This window comes from Myotis brandtii, unplaced genomic scaffold, assembly GCF_000412655.1.
Source record: "Myotis brandtii unplaced genomic scaffold, ASM41265v1 scaffold181, whole genome shotgun sequence".
Classification (NCBI taxonomy): Eukaryota; Metazoa; Chordata; class Mammalia; order Chiroptera; family Vespertilionidae; genus Myotis; species Myotis brandtii.
The window spans coordinates 1,527,895-1,547,044 of record NW_005356712.1 but is presented as its reverse complement, the minus strand read 5'-3'; the positions used below and the strand labels follow the sequence as shown (position 1 = coordinate 1,547,044).

The window sequence follows — 19,150 nt, the reverse complement described above, 5'->3', positions numbered from 1 at the left end:
TTCGAATAGGAAGGCAAGATAAATGCTTGGGTCTTTCCCTATATTTAGGAATATTCAGAGTAATGAGTTGGAGGGTGGGGGCCCTCAGCCATGGCCAGAAGTAACCAATAAGATGTCTTTTTCAGTTATTGGTGTGAAGTCATGAATTTTTATATAGTTATGTCTTCACTGCAGTCTTTTCGATGCTCCTCTTGTCCCACCTTAGACCAGAGAAGCCCCTCTACTAGATATTCTTGCCAAAAAAAAAGTCAAATCAGAATCCATTTTAGTTTTTGGAGCTGCCTTCCAGTTTACAGGGGCTGGAAGAGCAAATACAAAACCACCACCACCATCATCCCTACTGAGAAAGCAGAGGCAAAAGTGGGGATGTTCTATAAGACAATGACCTCACTTCATCAAGTCAATGACATGGGGAAAATGTTTTTAATGTAAGCCCATCTCCATAGCTGACTATATTCCAAGATATGAGTGACTTTACATCCAACTGGAGTGTTGGCAAGATGTGGAGAAACTAGATTTCTTATACACTGTCAGTAGGAATGTAAAATGGCACAACCACTTTAAAAAACTTTGGCACTTTCTTAAAAAGTTAAGCATACATCTATGATCCAGCCATTCCACTCGTGGGCATTTGTCCAAGACAAATGAATGTGTGTGTCCATAGACTTGTACACAAGTGTTCATAGAAGCTATATTTCAAATAGCCAAAAACTAGAAACAACCCAAATGTCCATCAGCAGGTGAAAGGATAAACAAATTGTGGTATATCCATACAATGAACTACTACTTAGCAATAAAAAGAAATGAAATAATGATACGTCCTACAATGTGGATGAATCTCAGAATAATTATAAATGAAAGAAGCTGGATAAAATAAGTACATATTGCATGGTTTAATATAAAGTTTAGAAAATATAAACTGGAGTGACAGAGGCAGGTCAGTCATGGTCTGAGGGCAAGGGAAGGGAGGGGGAGAGGTGGTAGAGAAGAGCTACAAGGGGCATGAGGAAACGTTCGGGGGTGATGATATGTTCATATCTTGAGGGTGGTGATGGTTTCACAGGTGTATACATATGCCAAACTTAAGCGCACACCTACAATGCATGTACTTACTGTGCGCCTATTCTTCCCCAATAAAGCTGTCTCCGACCATTGGGAAGGGAGAATATTTTGTCCCCAATTCTCTCCTGGTCTAAGGAGCTTCCACCCAGGCTCCTTCATCCCATGAGGTAGGAGTGTAGAATAAACACATGTAGTCTCACCCTTTAATTCACCCCTCCCCCAAGGAAGGACTTGGACATTCAGCAGGCTGTGTTTTAGTGGCGCACAGGGTTGCTTCGAAAACTAGAACCAGGCTTACCACTTCCTGTTTTATTGCCCATGTCCAGATGCAGCAGGCACTCAACCAAGTGACCACGTTTGTCCTCCTTATTTCCATCAGGCCCCCTGAGCAAGGCCTCCCAGTCCACGAGGGAAGGCCTCCATTCTTCTCTGTTCAATAGGGTAGGTGAATTTAACAGACCCCTACGTCGAAGGTTACTGAGCACTTGCCTTGCCAAGAATAAAGTGGGTATTTCCATCTCTATCTGGCTACCAGTTCTTTGTTAGTCAGAATTTTGAGGGACAGAGGGTGGGTCTTAGAACCCAAAGTGTCAATGCTATACCTTTCCTTTCTATCAGCAGGGATCAACAGAGTTGGCCACACTTTTCTCTGAAGTGAGACACTGAAAATCATTGCCAAGCCCTCAGTCATGAACAACCTGGACCTCCCCGTCTTTGTCCCAGGCTTTAATCTCTTTGACTCCTGCCAACTGCCCTCTTTAATTCTATCCAAACATCGCCCTCTGAATATGTACGTAAATGCAATCACCACACTTCACAGAGCTGACTGGGAAGTTGGCTGCTGAATATAGTCCCAGATGTTTAATATAATTTTGAATCTTTGGCCAAATCATTTCCATGATTGCTTGGTTGTGGAAGGTTTTCTGGCAAGTGAGAATTTAAGGGCTATGGATTCCAATTTATGGGCTTTCTCTACAAACCTATTTCCTGTTTCCCATCTTCTCCCAGAAAAGGCACTAATTTACCTCGTTTAGAGTTGATTAACTGAACTGGAACTTAGCATTGCATTGTTGGCTTACACGAAGAGGCACTATAGGAAGAATCATAGGGAAGTCCCCAGGGCATGTATTGGAAGGATGTGGCCCACCATGTCACAAGGGGTCTCATTTATGGGTAAGTTCCTCAAGGCTCAGTATCCAGAAAATCAAATCTTTTCTGAGCAAACTATTCTAGGTCTCTTTCTCGTGGAACTGAGGCCCGTGGGACTGTGCATAATATTTTCTGCTGTGGCCACTAGAAGGCTGAGAGCACCAAACCTGTCTTCTAGCAACTTGACAGGCACTTGCTTGTTTTCACCTTTGACCCTGATTTTATTTCCTTACCCTGATATTTCTACCACCCAGATTTCTACATTTATTTTGTATACTTTTAATACTGCAATTATAACTAAAATAAGCTTGTTTCAACTTATCTTGGAATAAAGTGAAATATTACATATGTTTAACATCTGGATGTAGCTTCTAGAATGAAATCCTATCATTTTAATTCATAAGCATTTAGCTCTTTTTAGTCTATTTTCTCTTGTCAATGACTTACTCTCTAAAAAAAGAACAGCCCTCAAGAGACACATCAATATCCACCTGTATATCCCCTAAGACAGTAAGAGCTTCTGACTACATGTCTTCATTATTCCTTCTTTCGGTTTTAGCAGGTGGTCCAGTAAGTTGTGTTTCTGCCACCACTACTATACCATCCCCCCTCTTCCTACCCTCCTTATACCAGTTCCCCAAGCAGCTCCTTTTCCTCCCTTCCTCCTGCCCCTGAAGTGACTGGGTGAGTGTCTGACAGGGAGATACTAGTACATTTAAGGGGCCACCCAAGGCTAACAGAGAAGTACATCTACCACCGTCCTCAAACTATTTTATAAAACAACACATGGCCGGAAGCCTGCTCAAATGATAGGAGACCTTAAAAAGGCTCAAAACACACACACACACACTGCACAAGCCATTGAGAGAATGCTATCTGAAAAACAGAACACTAAAATAAATAACTGAAATATTCATATTAAAACCATAAGTGGCTTTTCATTTGAGAAGAAAGCACCGCTCATTTGAAATCAACAGTCAGAGTGGCAAATTCAAAGGATAAACACAGTAGGGTTTTGCAAAGACTTTCCCCTCATTTATTCCAATGATGCAGGAAAATAACCTGACAATAAATACTCCTGAATTCTTGAGAGGCAGTATAATGATGCTGTTAAGAGTACAGGCTGTGCTGTCATTTATATTAACAGAAAATATTATGGAAAGTTATACAAAAATTTGGCAGTAGTGGTTCGCTGTAGGGAGAGGAACTGGGTGTGTGGTGGGAAGGAGATGTTTTTCATTGTATAACCTTCCTTGACACTGGAATGTTTTACCAGGGACTGTACTACTTTTCAAATAAATAAAAGCTAAGAGAGCTTGGAGTCAGGGAGATCTGATTTGACTTCTGCCACTGCCGACGCCTGGCTTGGTGACCTTCACCAAGCGGCTTTATCTCTTTAGGCCTTAGTATCCTCACCTGTACCGTGGGACTAATAATTGTACCTGTCTCACAGAGGTTTGCGGAGAAGTAAATGAAACAATAACATGCATAAAGTATTTTGCAGAGCCCTTAGCACATAGCAGGTGCTCAATAAATGGCATGGCAGTATAATACGCAAATAAAAAAGTGTTAATGATGAAAAACTTAATCCATCCTTAATTAAAGGTAAATATAAAATGACAGCTGCGGTGTGGAAAGGCATAAAACTGCCTTTTTACAGCCATTTGCTATCAGCAGGTGAAGATTAAGTTAAACCACCATCTTGAAAGTCATGAAGGATATAAAGCTCATCTGAGGGAGAACTTTCAGTTCCTCAAAAGCAGAACCTAAAATTTGGCATTTCTAAGCATTTCCATCCACCCATTGAAGTTCTTACCAAAAAGCAGTTTCCCCCTAGCCTGACCCCAGGGCACAAAACTAAGAAGACTCCACAAACATGAACAAGAAGCTCAGATCTAATTTTCTCCTCTTGCCAAGCTTCACAAACGCTAATATGCACAGGAATCTGATTCCTGGGGACCTTATTAAAATGCAGCTTCGGCTTAGCAGGTGGGGCGTGAGTCTCTGCATCTCTAACAAGCTCCCAGGTGATGCTGACGCTGCTGGTCCACGGTCCACACGCTGCACAGCAAGGTCCCACTGACCCCAGACAACGGCTCCACTGCTTGTCAGCCAACAGCAATCTTGAGGGATTCCGATTACTGTGATACTCTCTCCTGGTAACGACCGGTCGATTCTTTTAAATCAATGATTTTGAACTGGGGGGACTGTGTCCCCAAGGGACACTGGGCAATAAATATCTGGAGACATTTTTGGTTGTCACAACTGCAGGGATGACCTCTATGGGTAAAGGCCAAAGGTGCTGCTAAACATGCTACAATTCACACAACAGCCCTCACAACGAAGAATTACCTGGTCCCAAATGTGAATAGTGCCCAGGTTGAGAAATCCTGTTCTAAATAAACAGAAAACATGAGTCCAGTCCTCTCAATTCATCTCAAGACTATAAACCCGATTTTAGAAGTAGGTCATTGATCCAGCAGTGACTGTCCTTTCCCAGGCTAAATCCGAGGTGTGGGAAGGGTAAGAGATTAGCAGAAAGAACAGAACGCTATACATAGAGAGGGGTCACTGGGTCATGGTCTACATTTTGTTTAAAATCAAGCATTGGTGGTTCAGTAAGCCAGAATGACCAACTAAGCATTAAACTTTCTACCTTTTGAGGTACAGCAATTTTAACAGAGCCATAGCTCTATCTAAGCAAAGGCTCTAACGCTTAGACTATAAGCTCCATGAAGACAGGGTCATATCCAAATTTATTCACCTATAGAGCTACAGCACCCAATGTAGCCCTTAGACATTGTAGGTACTCAAATATCATGATGAGTCTTGTACATCCAAAAATTACTGCAATCTACATTAATAATAAGACAAATATGTAAATTAACCATACCTTCAGGACGCCCCACAGCCAATCAGGAGCGAATATGCAAATTAACCCAACAAAGCTGGTGGGCCTGTGGGCAGTGCGCATGCACGCAGGTGCCGAGCGGTTGGGGGCGGGAACATCCTCCACATCGCCATGGCAGGCCTGTGGGCAGTACGCATGCGCCGAGTGGCTGGGGGGCGGGGGCTTTCCCCCTCTGGGCCTACCTGTGCAGGCACCGAGCAGCCTGGGTCCCGGGGAAGCCATTGGAGTGTCTGGTCCTGTCAGCCTGGCCTAGGGGCAGCTGAAGTTCCCAATCCTTTTTGTTTCTGCAGCCCCTGGACCATAAGCGAAAACCAAGAGCACAGGGAGCACCAGGAATTCTGGGAATCATAGTTCTGGTGGCAGCCCCTGGACCAGAAGCGGAAGCCCAGAGCGCCAGGAGCACCAGGAATGCTGAGAATCGTAGTTCTGGTGGCAGATGCGTTGTGCAATCTCCTAGACACCAGAGCAAAGTGAGCCTGGAGCAAGTTACTGGTGTGGGGGGGGGGGGGAGGGAAAGCAAAGGTGAGAGACATAAGTAAAGTCAGAGTGTTGAGGAAAAATTAAAAGGAAGATATCCTGCAACTTCTAGGAAATCTCCACCAATGGAGCAAAGAAAAAAAAAGACCTCTACTATTCTGTGAGCACAAAATCAAACTGGGTTGGGGTCTCAGACAATTCACTCATATGATTTGCAAAGACAGACAGAAACTCCCAGATTGGAGAGGGCTCCCCTGAGGGCTCCAGATTGGAGAGTGTGCGGGTTGGGCTGAGGGACCCACCCACCGTGCATGAAACTTCGTGCACCGGGCGCCTAGTCCTATATAATAAAAGGCTAATACGCAAATCAACTGAACGGCAGAACAACTGGTCGCTATGACGTGCACTGACCACCAGGGGGCAGACTCTCAATGCAACTGCCCTGTGGTGGTCAGTGTGCTCCCACAGGGGGGGCGCCACTCAGCCAGAAGCCGGGCTCACAGCTGGCAAGCACAGCAGCCGTGGCAGGAGCCTCTCCCACCTCCATGGCAACGCTAAGGATGTCCAACTGATGATGGCTCCTGGACTGCGAGAGGGCGCAGGCATAATGGGAGTATCGATTATGGATTTTCGACTGCGCACCACCAGGACCACCCCCCAGGGGCATTCCCGGACTGCGAGAGGCAACCGCTCCCCCCACCCCCAAAGTGCACGAATTTTGTGCACTAGGCCTCTAGTTACTAATATGCGTAAACAGACACAGAGATTAAACCATCTATAGTGTGACATGGTTTATGATATGTCATCATTACAAATCACAATTACTTCTGCTAAGGCATGCATGCTATTATAGAAAGAGCATGGAAAAAAAAAAAAGCAACCATGTTTGCTACATAGGCTGCTTGGTGGAAAAAAAAAAAAAAAAGAAAGAAAGAAAGAAAGAGCATGGGCTCTAGACCTCAACCCAAATCTGGCCCCTCTCACTCACTTGCTATATGACCTGGAATAAGTTACCACAATGTCCACATCTGTGAAATGGGTATAAAAATCCTTACCTCTGACAGAATTGTTTAAAGTAATATGGTGTGATATACTTAAATACCTAGTAGTTGACTCAGAATAGGTGCCATTTCCTATCACACAGAGGGACTGGAGTAAAACACCCAATGGGTTAGTTACATAGTGCTTATGTCTACACACAATATGTAGAATTTCACCTGAGGCTAAGAAGAAATAGACCTCCTCTCCTTTAAACCAAATGCTGTCATCCCTCAGGTTAAGTGAGCATCCACAGGATTATGACCTTGTGGTTTCACTATTCAGATAGCAAATAATGATCATCAGCCAAAAAAAAGAGAGAGAGAGAGTGAGAAACCTATCTGACAGGGGAATATCTCAGTATTCATCGGCAAGGGACCACCAGAGGCACCCCCAGATCAAAACAAAATGTACTCTCTGCTAACAAATGTTAAGGACCTGAAAACTCAGAATAATTTTTCAAGGACTGTGCCTTCCTGAGAATGAAGAAAGGCAAATGAAAAGAAAAAGCCCATGTCATAAGCAACAGACAATACAAGTTCTCTAGAGCAATAGCCACAGATGTTCTAGGAAATAATCCATAATCGATACTCCCATTATGCATTTCTCAGTGTCGAGACTTGGTTGTCTTGGATGAGAGGTGCAAAGGTGCTACTTGCACTGACATCACCATGCCAGGGCGGGGGATATGTTTTGGAAGGTGTAACTGGAAGAGTGCACCAGACTGCTATGCTTCCCCCCTGATAGGAGCAGGTGCATGGTGCCAGGAAAGGCAGGTGCGACCCCAAAGGCATGAAAGAGGAGCTTGACTGACTTCAGCTTTCCAGAGCCCAAAATCAGCGTGGGTACAACCAGACTCCGGACCAATACCTGAAACATCACCAGAACTGCATAGCCCAAGAAACATAGTACACTGAAGAGGCCCCAGACTAAAACTTGGAAAGCAGCCTTGAAATAATGATAATAATAATAAGCAGCTGAAAACCCAACCTCACATCTGATTATGTGAAGCTGGGAACGAAGCATCAGAGTAATGGGCACCTGGTGAGCATGAGTGTGGCAGTGACTCATCACAGAGGTTGCTTGCTGGGAGAATAAGCATTCCTGAGTTGGGTCAGAGTCCTGGTGGTGCCCATATCACCCTCCAGGGGCAGGACCCAGGGGGGCACAGATGCTCCATCTGACTTCAGTGTCAAAGCCAAGACTTGTCCAAGTTTCTCTCAGAAGCCATTCCCAACTCTGTCATTCATAAATTTGCCCAGACCCTTCTTAAACTGCATTTATATATCCAGCCAAGACCACCTCTTGAGATAATGAGTTTTAGAAGATTACCTGCTGTGTTAAGCAGTACTTCCTTTAGTTACAACAAGAAAAAAAAGAAATAGGGGTGAAACAGCCGAGAGGTTAATGTTGCTTTCATCAAGGAACACTCTTGTGTGTGGAAAGTGGACTATTCAACAGTTTGGAACCACGAGGCATTTCAGCAGCAACCATGAACTTGGGAAACTTGATGACTTCAAGTGTATTGTTTAACGAAAGTCAATCAACATGTGCTTATGAAAAAAAGGCTGGACAAAGGCATAATTTCTGTTACAGTGAGAACACAGCTCAAATTGCATGGAGTCCAGCAATGTTCTCACTCACAAAGCCCTGAGCTGACTGCAAATATGCAGGGATCAGAGGTTGGTGAAAATAAGAAAACCTGCCAGGAGACGGTGAAATTAATCCCATGGCTCTCTGCATGGTCAGGGAGGCCACGGGACCTCCAGGAAAGGGCACTATAATCCTCAGTGGCAGGAAGATGCCACCCATTGGCTGAGCTACATTAGTTGATGGGATTAGTCCCAGCAACTACAAATACTCTAATTGCAATATGGTACCTGGATTTTGTTCCTGAAAAAGAAAGAAAACATGAGTGGGGACACTGGTGAAATAAGAAGCAAGTCTAAAGTTTATTAACAGTAATGCACTAATACTAATCTTAGTTTTGACAAATGTGAGATTGTTATGTAAGATGTTAACATTAGGGGAAACTGGGAGAAGGGTATGCAGGAACTCTCAGTACTATCTTTGCAACCTTTCTCTAAATTTAATACTATTCCAAAGTAAAAAGTTTATTAAAATTAAAAGAAAAATTTTTGAAGCCAACATATTTCATGACTCTTCAGAGCCGCTATACTGGGAGTTGGAAGTCAATAAAAACCATCAAGTTTTAAGAACCAGGATTCTGGGCAAAGGGCCTGAAAAGACATTTTTCTAAAGAAGACATACCAAAGGCCAACAGTTATATGCAAATGTGCTTAACATCACTAATCATCAGGGAAATACAAATCAAAACCACGATGAGCTATCACTTCATACCTGTGAGGATGGCTATTATACAAAAGATAAGAGATAAGTATTGGCAAGGATGTGGAGAAAAGGGAACCCTTGTGCACTGTTGGTGGGAATGTAAACTGGTACAGCCACTATGGAAAACAGTATAGAGGTTGCTCAAAAAAGCTAAAACTAGAACGACCATGTGGCCCAGCCAGCCCCTTTCGGTTATGTACCCACGGAAATTAAATCAGTGCCTCGAAGAGATATCTGTGCTCCCATTTCATAGCAGCATTATTCCCAACAGCAAAATATGAAAACAACCAGGTGTCCGTCAATGGATGAATGGACACAGAAGCTGTGAAATATATATATTAACAACATGGGTGAACTTGGAGGACACTGTGCTAAGGGAAATAAGACAGGCACAGAAAGAAAAATGCTGCATGATCTCACTTCTGTGTGGAATCTAAAAAAGTCAAATACACAGAGGTAGAGAGTAGAACATTGGTTACCAGGTTGGGGAGGTGGAGGAAACAGGGAAATATTGGTCAAGGAGTACAAAGTTGGAGTTATGTAGGATGAATAAGTCTAGAGATCTAGTGTACAGAATTACTACAGTTACCAATACTGTACTGAAGTCTGGAAATTTGCTAAGGGAGTAGATTTCAGGTACTCTCACCACAAAAAAATAAAAGTAAGAGAAAAAAGTAACTGTGAGGAGATGGATATGTTAATTAGCTTGACTACAGTAATCATTTCATCATGCATATGTATAGCAAATCATCATGTTGTACATCCTAAATATATACAATTTTTACTTTAAAAAATAAATTTTAATAAAAGAATTAGGATTCAGTTGGGTGAAGAGAATTCCCTTATACAAATGAGTGTGTGGGGGGGGCGGGGAGAAGAGACGGGACATGTGTTAAAAATAAGGAAAAAGTAAGAGATCACTGATTAGCATATGGAAAAATTAAGATAGCCACAGAAGGAATAGCGAGCCAAATATGGTAGCAACAAGTGTGAAGATCACCGAGACTATTAGTAATCTATCACAAAGTCATCTCCTCCCAAAGACAACCATGACCTTCAGAGATGGGCCTCATGACGGACAGCATGGGCCAAATTCTACACTGACATGTATTCTCCACGGGGCTATATCATTTACAGAACAGTGGTTACACTTGTAAACCCAAAAGCCTAAAACCTATAAACAGCCCGAAAGGAAAAGACTAGAACAAAATCTGAGAATTCTTTTTTTAAAATATATTTTTATTGATTTCAGAGAAGACAGGAGAGGGAGAGATAGAAACATCAATAATGAGAGAGAATCACTAATTGGCTGCCTCTTGCATGCCCCACAATGGGGATGGAGCCCGCAACCCGGGCATGTGCCCTTCACTGGAATCGAACCCAGGACCCTTCAGTCCACAGGCCGACACTCTATCCACTGAGCCAAACCAGCTAGGGCAAAATCTGAGAATTCTGACACAATACTGAAAAGTCAAGGTTTACCAAAAAAACAAAATAAGTTAATCACTATTCACTGACTTACTTGAGTGGAGATATGTTCTTAGACATAATCCACAAGTGCATGCATAAACCATTAGCTGCTTATTCAAGAATCTATATATAGTATAAAAGGCTAATATGTAAAGTGTCCCCTCGGGAGTTCGAAGGTGAGACCAGGAGTTCTAGCGCTCACTATGACATGCACTGACCACTAGGGGCAGCACGGAACATGGTGGGTGACCAGCAGCGCCCCAGCTGAGGGAGTGAGGGAAGGAGGAGGTGGGGAGGTGGGGAACCTGATCAGCCCTGGTCGCAGGCCAGGCCAAGGACCCTAGCCATGCATGAATTTCATGCACCGGGCCTCTAGTATTAGAGATAAGAAGGCAAGGCAAGAAAAGATTAAGTATCTGAATAGCAGCTAACAGAAATTGTATCGTCTTTCTAAAAGCAAAAAGGAAGACTGCACTGAAAATGTATTGCTGATTAAAAGCTCAGAACCATGGAGAGTTGGGGGTTGATGCCTAAATATTAGAAAAATAAAGCAATGTGGCTACCAGAAGGGAAAAAAAACCAAGAAAGACTTATGGAAGTGCAATCTATTTAAATATTTTGGCGGGAGGTTAGAGAAACCATCAAAATGGCTTTCAACTGGACAATACTGGATCTTAACCCAACACGTTCCAGCTAAAGGTGCAAGCGGTGATAATTACAACAGTTCCAACTAGAAGCCTGGTTTTGCCACCTAGACATGGCTTCCATTTCCCCACCTCCCCTCATCAGCAAAAATAAAACACACTCAAGCAGGCCAATGGCTTTCCGACTGGCTAATCTATGCTAATCACTGGGTCAGGTCACTAGAACACATTCAATCAACAACACACCCAAATAAAAAAAGGTTTAAAAAAATCACCAGTTTGTAAAAACCCAAGCATTTTTATTTTGTTGACAATAAACCAGGCCTTTGTTTTTAATGAAGTTAGTTTGCATTAATTCATTACAAAGTGATATATGAATGAATCCACTCTGTGTATACATTATAGATTTTACATGCTTGTGGGCAAACACAAAAATTTTAGAGGGAAGCAAATGAAAATGCGAGGCATCTATGGCTTTCATGCAGGCTTGGCCATTAGCAGAGCAACCTGGGCACTTTGCCTAATCTCGGAATCCTTGTCCTAACCTGTGAATGAAATACCCAGGCCCACTTTTCCTCTGGAAGGAAACTCTATTGAAGCAAGTGACCACCTTCAAACTCCATCTCACTAACTTTCTGAGGGATAATATTCTAAAGGCCGCATAACCACGGAGTTTGACCAGTGACCCAGTTCTGTGCAAACAACTTTAAAGTGGAATTACTCAGACAGCTGCATTACACCATCAGCCTTTTCTATCCAGTAGATAATGAAAGCCCTTATTGTTATAGTTTATACCAGCTTCTGTGGGCCACAATAATTTCAGATCATTCTCAAGTGTTTCTGAATCCAACCCCAAAACTGAAGGAACCACAGCTCTACTTACAGTTACGAATGTTATTCCAGTCGATTTTTGAGAAAAAAGGATGGCAGCAAAGGCCTTCAAACTTCAGTCTCTCTTTCTGGCCACACAACAAGCTTTGAATCAGATCCAGTAATTCACTGCTAACTTTGGGGTCATCTGGAAACTTCAAAAACCGCTATTCCAAAAAATAAAATAATTTCCTTAGCAAATTCAGCTTCGTATGCCCGATATTAAGAAAGTACTTCTCATATATGCAAGTTTCTTTTTCTTTTTTTAAAGAAGGAAGTTTTGTGCCCTCTTCACTTTGAACCAAAGGCAAGCTCCCAAAATAAATGGCCTGTTCACAGGAATAGGCCTCGTTTCTTTGCAAGGGTGCAATACTTTTCATGACTTGACCCCTGCTCCTCTCCCATTTCATCTCCCTCCATTCCCCATCTCCCTCTTGGCTGTCCCACAATGATGAGCTATTTAAAGCTGCCTGAACAAATCATGCTGTTCTGTCTGCCTAGAAAACCCTGCCCACCCTGAGCCCTTCTTCCCTGCCTACCTCTTCCACCCTATCACTCCCTCCTGCATGCTCCTCTGTATTCTGCTTTTGCACACATACATGTATTCTGATTTCTGTGTGATGAGGAAGGAAGAAAGCAGAGAACCTTCTCCTTGCTCATCACTGTAAACCTGATACCTAAATGTAGCGAGTGCGATCTACTCATTGCTGAATGGTGGGCTGAAATAAATAAGGGAATAAATCAGCCCCAAGAATCATCTAAGTGGAAACTTTAACTCAAGAGGAGACTCAAGAATAACAAATAACTATGCATGTATTAAGCATATAAAATATGTATAATACATAGAAAAATATGTATTAAGTATTCCAGAAAGATGAAATTGGGTGAGATACAAAAACCTGTGAAAACACTTCTCTTTTTCCTTTTGGTTGAAACGAAAACATTTATATTTGTCATATCTTTAAGAAATGGGCTCACTATAGTGAATAGTCAGTTATTAGAAAATAGTTTTAAATCCTACTTTATATGTATTACTGTATTTCTGATCCATGCCCTCAATCACATTCGACAGCTCGCAGCACTACGAAGCCGTCTATAGCATGACATCAGGAGCATGGACTGCAAAGCCAGACTCCCTGTGTTATTGTGGACAAGTTACTCAACTACTCTGTGCTTTGGTTTCCTCATCTGTTACAAGAAAATAACAATATCCACCTCACAGGTCGTTGGAGAATTTGCCAAGTTAATAAACTATATTTCATCAATTCTAAGACTCACATTTATTCACATTTAACAACACTGAAATCAAAATGCATCCTATACTCAATCAAATATCAAAGATTAACTGGCAGATTAACTGGCAGCAGGTTTTCTTTTTTAATGGTACACAAAATAATGACGTAGGCTTACAATTAATTATTGGCAGCTAAAAGTCAATAAACTACAAGTAACAAAGTGTTTAGAACAGCTTTTGGCATAAAGTAAGTGCTGTATAAGTATTTGCTATGTTATTAACCAGTACTGCTGGTTTACATTACAAACGCTCATTCCACAATTTTTAACATTTCTTAATATTACCTCAAAGTCTACTAATAGCTCTTTACCTGGAAATTCATGATGTTATTGAAGGTTCTGGCCGAAGTTCCCTCAGTGAACGGAGACCTTCCATACACCATCTCATAAGCAATAACTCCCACTGACCACCAGTCACAGTCGAGGCTGTAGACACCTTTTCCATCCCCATTCATCACTGTCAACACTTCCGGGGCCATGTAATCTGGGGTCCCAATCGGGAGTTTGGCATTCACCTGGAAACCCATAAATAAAATGAACACAACAAGCTTTCAATTACCCTCAAATATATTGCGAACAGCCACATTTCAGACACAAGCTGATTTGCCGCTGATTACTCTTCTTCCAGGCACTTAAACCTTCTGTCGAGTGGCACACTGTTAGGAAATGCAAATGACTTACTACTTTTTTAAGCACATAGTATAATCCAAAGGGAAAGGGCAAAGAGCTGTTGATATACCCTTTGGTTATGCAATGAGAGGGGAGTATATACGTGAAATGGAAGATAGCTCTTCTGGTACACGTTACGGATATGATAGAACTTCTCTTACTTATGAAACACACAGTGATAAATGAATCCTAAAGATGAATCTATAAGATCAATCTACCCATTACTGAAACATTGGCAGCTAGTTGGCAACATAATATTACAAACGTGTTATATCTCAAGTTTAAATATTTGGAATCAACATTTTCACTTTGATCCATCCACAGGGCAAGATATGAAAACTTGCATGAGAGGTCAAATGTTACTGAGTTCACTTTCCTCACCCCTCCTCCTCCTGTTCCTTGTTCCCTCCCCACTGTTCAGAAACCAGGGCCCTCCAATCCAATGGCACCCAAGCATCCGACCTTGGCAACGAAAGATTAGGACGATGTAGCAGTCTTTTTATAAAGCTAAATATTTTCCATTTAAAGAACTGTCCTTTCTTTTTCTGAGAATTTGTCCTTCTGGCTGTTTTGGTGTTTAAATGTCCTTTGTTTCTTGAAATGATGCTCATGACAGAAGTAGGTTTTCTGCCCCTCACCCCACCCCTTCGGAGGCAACCTAGTAAGTCAGCAACAACCCTTCTGGTCTTCAAAATTGTTTTGAAGTTTCATTGAGCCATGAAATTTGAAGTCTAAGGATCACCTCTCTAACCTTTTTCCCCATAAACCAGAGAGGGCCTGATGTTAATCATATACAGTGTTGACCAGCTGTCCAACAGGCTTCTCTCACATCAGCAGTTACATGGCACAAAAGAACTTTCTCCCCGTTAAAGGATGTTAAGTGCCCCTCTGTGAGCCAAGAGATTTTATGGGTGAGGGCACATGTCTTTAATGCTGGGCTTTATATCAGGAAAGTAAATTCGCTTTGATTGGGAATCGAGAGGAAAGCGAGTGTTTAGAGGTCACTAGGAGGTCTCCTTTCCCCAGTGATGAAGACCCAAAACTCTTCCAACTCTAAGTTTAATTTTGTCTATTCCTCTGACCCAGAGGCCCAGTGTGATAGGAAATGGACTCATTTTCCATACTCCCCGTTTCCGCCGCCTGCCTCAGGCCCACCATATGTTTTCCCAAACTGTAACCCAGAAAGCAGTGTGATACTGTTACTCTTGACACTTGGGCCATCCACTGCTTTGGGCAACAGGCTCTCCACTGCAAATACCCATTTGGGAAAGCTACATGGTCACACCTCCCAAGAACCCCACGGGCCTGTGTTGATGCACAAAAGTGAAGAGAACGGAGGAAATATATGGTCTAAGACAGCACACCCTAAGCCTGAGGAACTGAAAGTAGCTTACATCAAGGGGGAGCCTTGACGCTGGGAAGCCTCAGCCCAGACTTCTGTGCTTTAATGTGTGTGTAAATGTTAATGAGCTCAACATAGGTTAGGATGAAATTGCAGGGTTTTGGTAAAAACCATCAATACTGACGAGAAATATCTTTTAAATATCAAAATAAGAAAATAAACACTATAATACCTTGATTTAACCAGGTGTTGGTAATGCCACTGTATCGTTGATTAAATGCTTACCCTTTATGCCTAATTATCTTGCAGAAACATTAATACACAATCCTCAAATGTACATCCTTTGCATATGTTGGGTTTTATTTTATCATCACACTAGGTTGTTTGAGAATATTCAGTTCTCCCTGTTTGCAGCTCACATGGCTTGGTTACTTGTCCACAACCAAAGAGTTGAAAGGAACTTGACTAGGTCATGTGTACCAGCATGACCCAGCAAAGGGTATAAACTGCCAATCCCTCATTTTCAAACTCATTGTTAGACTTATCAAAGAGAGTCAGATAACTTCCCAAGTAATGCCCATAACAGATATGTGACCATAGGCATCTGCCTCATCCTTTGTAAATTTTCTAAATTTTAAAGAAAAATACTCCTTGGCTTGCTCTTTGTATATGTCCTACTATAGTAATTAACAGTAATTAACAGACTCTTAATGGCCATTAATGATTACTAAGTTTCCATTAGCTATTGACCTCCAAGCATATTAAACCTGTTTGATATGTAACCTCACACATCTTGACAAGGTTTTTGCAAGATGCTTTCATTCTCCTCTGGGGGCAATTCACAGCCAGCTAATGTGGGTGAGATATCAAAAAGGGAATCATGTACTAGAGCCCAGTCCAGCACACCATCTGACAAGGCCCCCGTTTTGTGAAGTTTCATTCATCTTCACTATATTGACAGGGGAAAAAATACACCAGTTCAGAAGGAGATGAGAAGAAAATGACTAAGAGGCAGAAGGGTCAGTCATATTTAGAGAAATAGAGGGTTTTAAAAAAAGAAAGAAAAGGATTAATCTAGCAGATTCTTTTATAAGTAGAAAGAAGACAAGAAGAAGGTAAGAAAACCACTGTTTTCCTCTGCCCAAGCCCCTTCCCATAAAATGCTAAAACTATATAAAACTGCTTCAACCTACCTTTCCCCATCTCACTGCCCAGGGCATAAGCATACACCTCTGCAGAAGCAGGGGGCTAAGAAATTCTCACTCCAACATAAATCTCAAAAATGGCTATCTCCTATGGGTTTCCAACTGATCAATGGGGCCGATTTATAATCTTTATGTATAATCTTCTTACAATTGTTTTCCTGAGCTAAGACAGGTTAAAAATATTAGCTGTTTACCATTCTTTGAGATTCTAATAAATGAAGTGGGTGACCTAAGTCACACAGCACGTCAGTGGCACATCCTAGAACACCCAAATCTCCAGGCAGTAAGGTCTACCTGTGCTTACTAAGAAAAATACTCCAAAGCAATATTCTAAGAAGCTTGAAATAAAGACAATGGAAGATAGAAAACAACAGATTTAAGATTCACAAATATCCAAAATACATAAACAATATTTGTGAGTGGTAAGGAAAAGAATTAACAGACTTGGGGTAACATACAATAATTTCAGTCAATGTGGATTCAATTTTATATAGTGTATTTTGAGTGCAAAAAACATTTAGAGCTCTGACCGGTTTGGCGCAGTGGATAGAGCGTCGGCCTGCGGACCAAAGGGTCCCAGGTTCGATTCCGGTCAAGGGCATGTACCTTGATTGCGGGCACATCCCCGGTAGTGGGTGTGCAGGAGGCAGCTGGTCGATGTTTCTCTCTCATCGATGTTTCTAACTCTCTATCCCTCTCCCTTCCTCTCTGTAAAAAATCAATAAAATATATTTTTTAAAAAAAACATTTAGAACCTACTTAAGGGCTATAAAACATTCTATTTAAACTTTTTTTATTTGAGAAACATTGATTTTGTTGTTCCAAAATGTTATTTATGTAATCATTGGTTGCTTCTTGTATGTGTCCTGACCAGAGGTCAAACCCACAACCTTGGTGTATAGGGACAACACTTTAACCAACTGAGCTATCTGGCCAGGGCCATAAAATCTTCTATTTAATGGAAACACATTTCTAACCTACCTCCATTGGTCAAAAATACAAATAAATAAATAAATAAAATTATAATTCTACTAGAGGCCCAGTGCACAAAATTCACAGTCCGGGAGCCCTTGGGGGATGTCCCCACAGGGAGTGGGCCTAAGCCATCAGTCAGACATCCTTAGCCCTGCCGCGGAGGCGGGAGAGGCTCCTGCCACCTCCGCTGTGCTCACCAGCTGTGAGCCTGGCTCAGGGCTTCTGGCTGAGCAGCACTCCCCCTGTGGGAGTGCACTGACCACCAGGGGGCAGCTCCTGCATTGAGTGTCTGCCCCCTAGCAGTCAGTGTGCGTCATAGTGACCAGTCATTCTGCCGCTCTGTCGATTTGCACATTAGTCTTTTATTATATAGGAGGATATCCATACTTGATCTAGATTGCAGATACTTGGTCTTCTATAATAAAAGGGCCTTTGCACTTACAACAGTGCTAAAAACCCCTACTTCTCTGGTTGTCACATGCTCGGCCCTAGAAGCAGGAAGTTCTAGAGAATGATTCTGTCTCCACAAGGAGAGGAGTGCAATACTCTTGAGTGTACAGGACTGAGTACCATCTCCTTGACCCAAATAATCCGGGGTTAAGCTCGTTGAGCTGCAAATAAAATAGTGCCTCTGGGAGGCTCCCTGCTGGAGTGAAGGTGCTACAATTAGAAGTGAAAAGGGCAGTTCGAAGCACTGAAAAACAGAAACCGGAAATGAATGGGAGTCCTGTCTCTGCCACAAGGGGTCTGAAGAGAATGACTCCAGATGCAGAGATAGGGCCTTCGTCCTAATTCCCATTTCTTCAGCAAGCAGTGACACTGGATCTTAACCTCGCATTCTGAGCAGGTTTATTGCAAACACATTAACTAGATTTCAGATGCTTCTCAATCCACAGCAGTGATTCTCAACCCGGGGTGATTTTGCCACCCAGGGGACATGTGGTAATGTCTGGAGACATTTTTGGTTGGTTGCTGCAACTGGAGGGGAAGGTACTATTGGCATCTACCTAGTGGATAGAGGCCAGGGATGCAGTTAAACATCCTGTAACACACAGGACAGCCCACAACAAAGGATTCTCCAGACCAAAATGTCAGTGGTGCTGACTATGTACCTATGCTCCAATTATCAGATTATGTACCTATGGCCCAATTTATTTCTAGATGCATAAGATTTTGTTACAAATGCAATGTATAAGTTTTTTTTAATCTTATGTGGTAAAACTTCTGCTGTATTTAACTTTTTTTGCAGAGCTTTATTTCACCATAAATTCAACACCTACGTTTTCATGCCTGTTTTGGAATTGCACATAATTTTAAAAACAAAATGTTTTGGTTCTATAATCTAATTCTTAATGTAATGGTCAAGAGGAATAGATTATAAAACATAATTTGAAATAATACCCACCTTTCCTTCAAGAAATTTGAGAAAGAAAGGTAACTCTACATATTGCCCTTTACAAAAAGAACTTAACTCTCACAGTTGGGGGGCATTTCGAAGAGCAGCTCCTCTAACCTCTTAATTTGTGCATTTTGACTAGAATCAGTATTTTCTGGAAAAAGAATAAAAGGCCAAACTCATAAGGACTTGTCTAGGTCACCGAGTGGTTCAGTTGTGAAATGAGTCTTAAAACCTAAGTCGATTTTCTCTTAGACTTATCATTTTTTGCATAATTGACCTCCAAATTCACATTTT

The 19,150-nt window shown here is 42.0% G+C and overlaps 1 protein-coding gene across 4 annotated transcripts in view; it reads right to left on the bottom strand.

Moving 5' to 3' along the window:
- Nucleotides 1-19,150, bottom strand: part of CIT (citron rho-interacting serine/threonine kinase) — a 165,700-nt gene that overhangs the window by 115,056 nt on the left and 31,494 nt on the right. For all 4 annotated transcript variants that reach the window (XM_014537689.1, XM_005863774.2, XM_014537690.1 and 1 more), the window contains exons 7-8: nt 13,578-13,781; nt 11,987-12,140 (exon numbers count right to left, since the gene is read on the bottom strand). In XM_014537689.1, the coding sequence (XP_014393175.1) occupies nt 11,987-12,140; nt 13,578-13,781 (358 nt within the window). The remainder of the gene's footprint in view (nt 1-11,986; nt 12,141-13,577; nt 13,782-19,150) is intronic.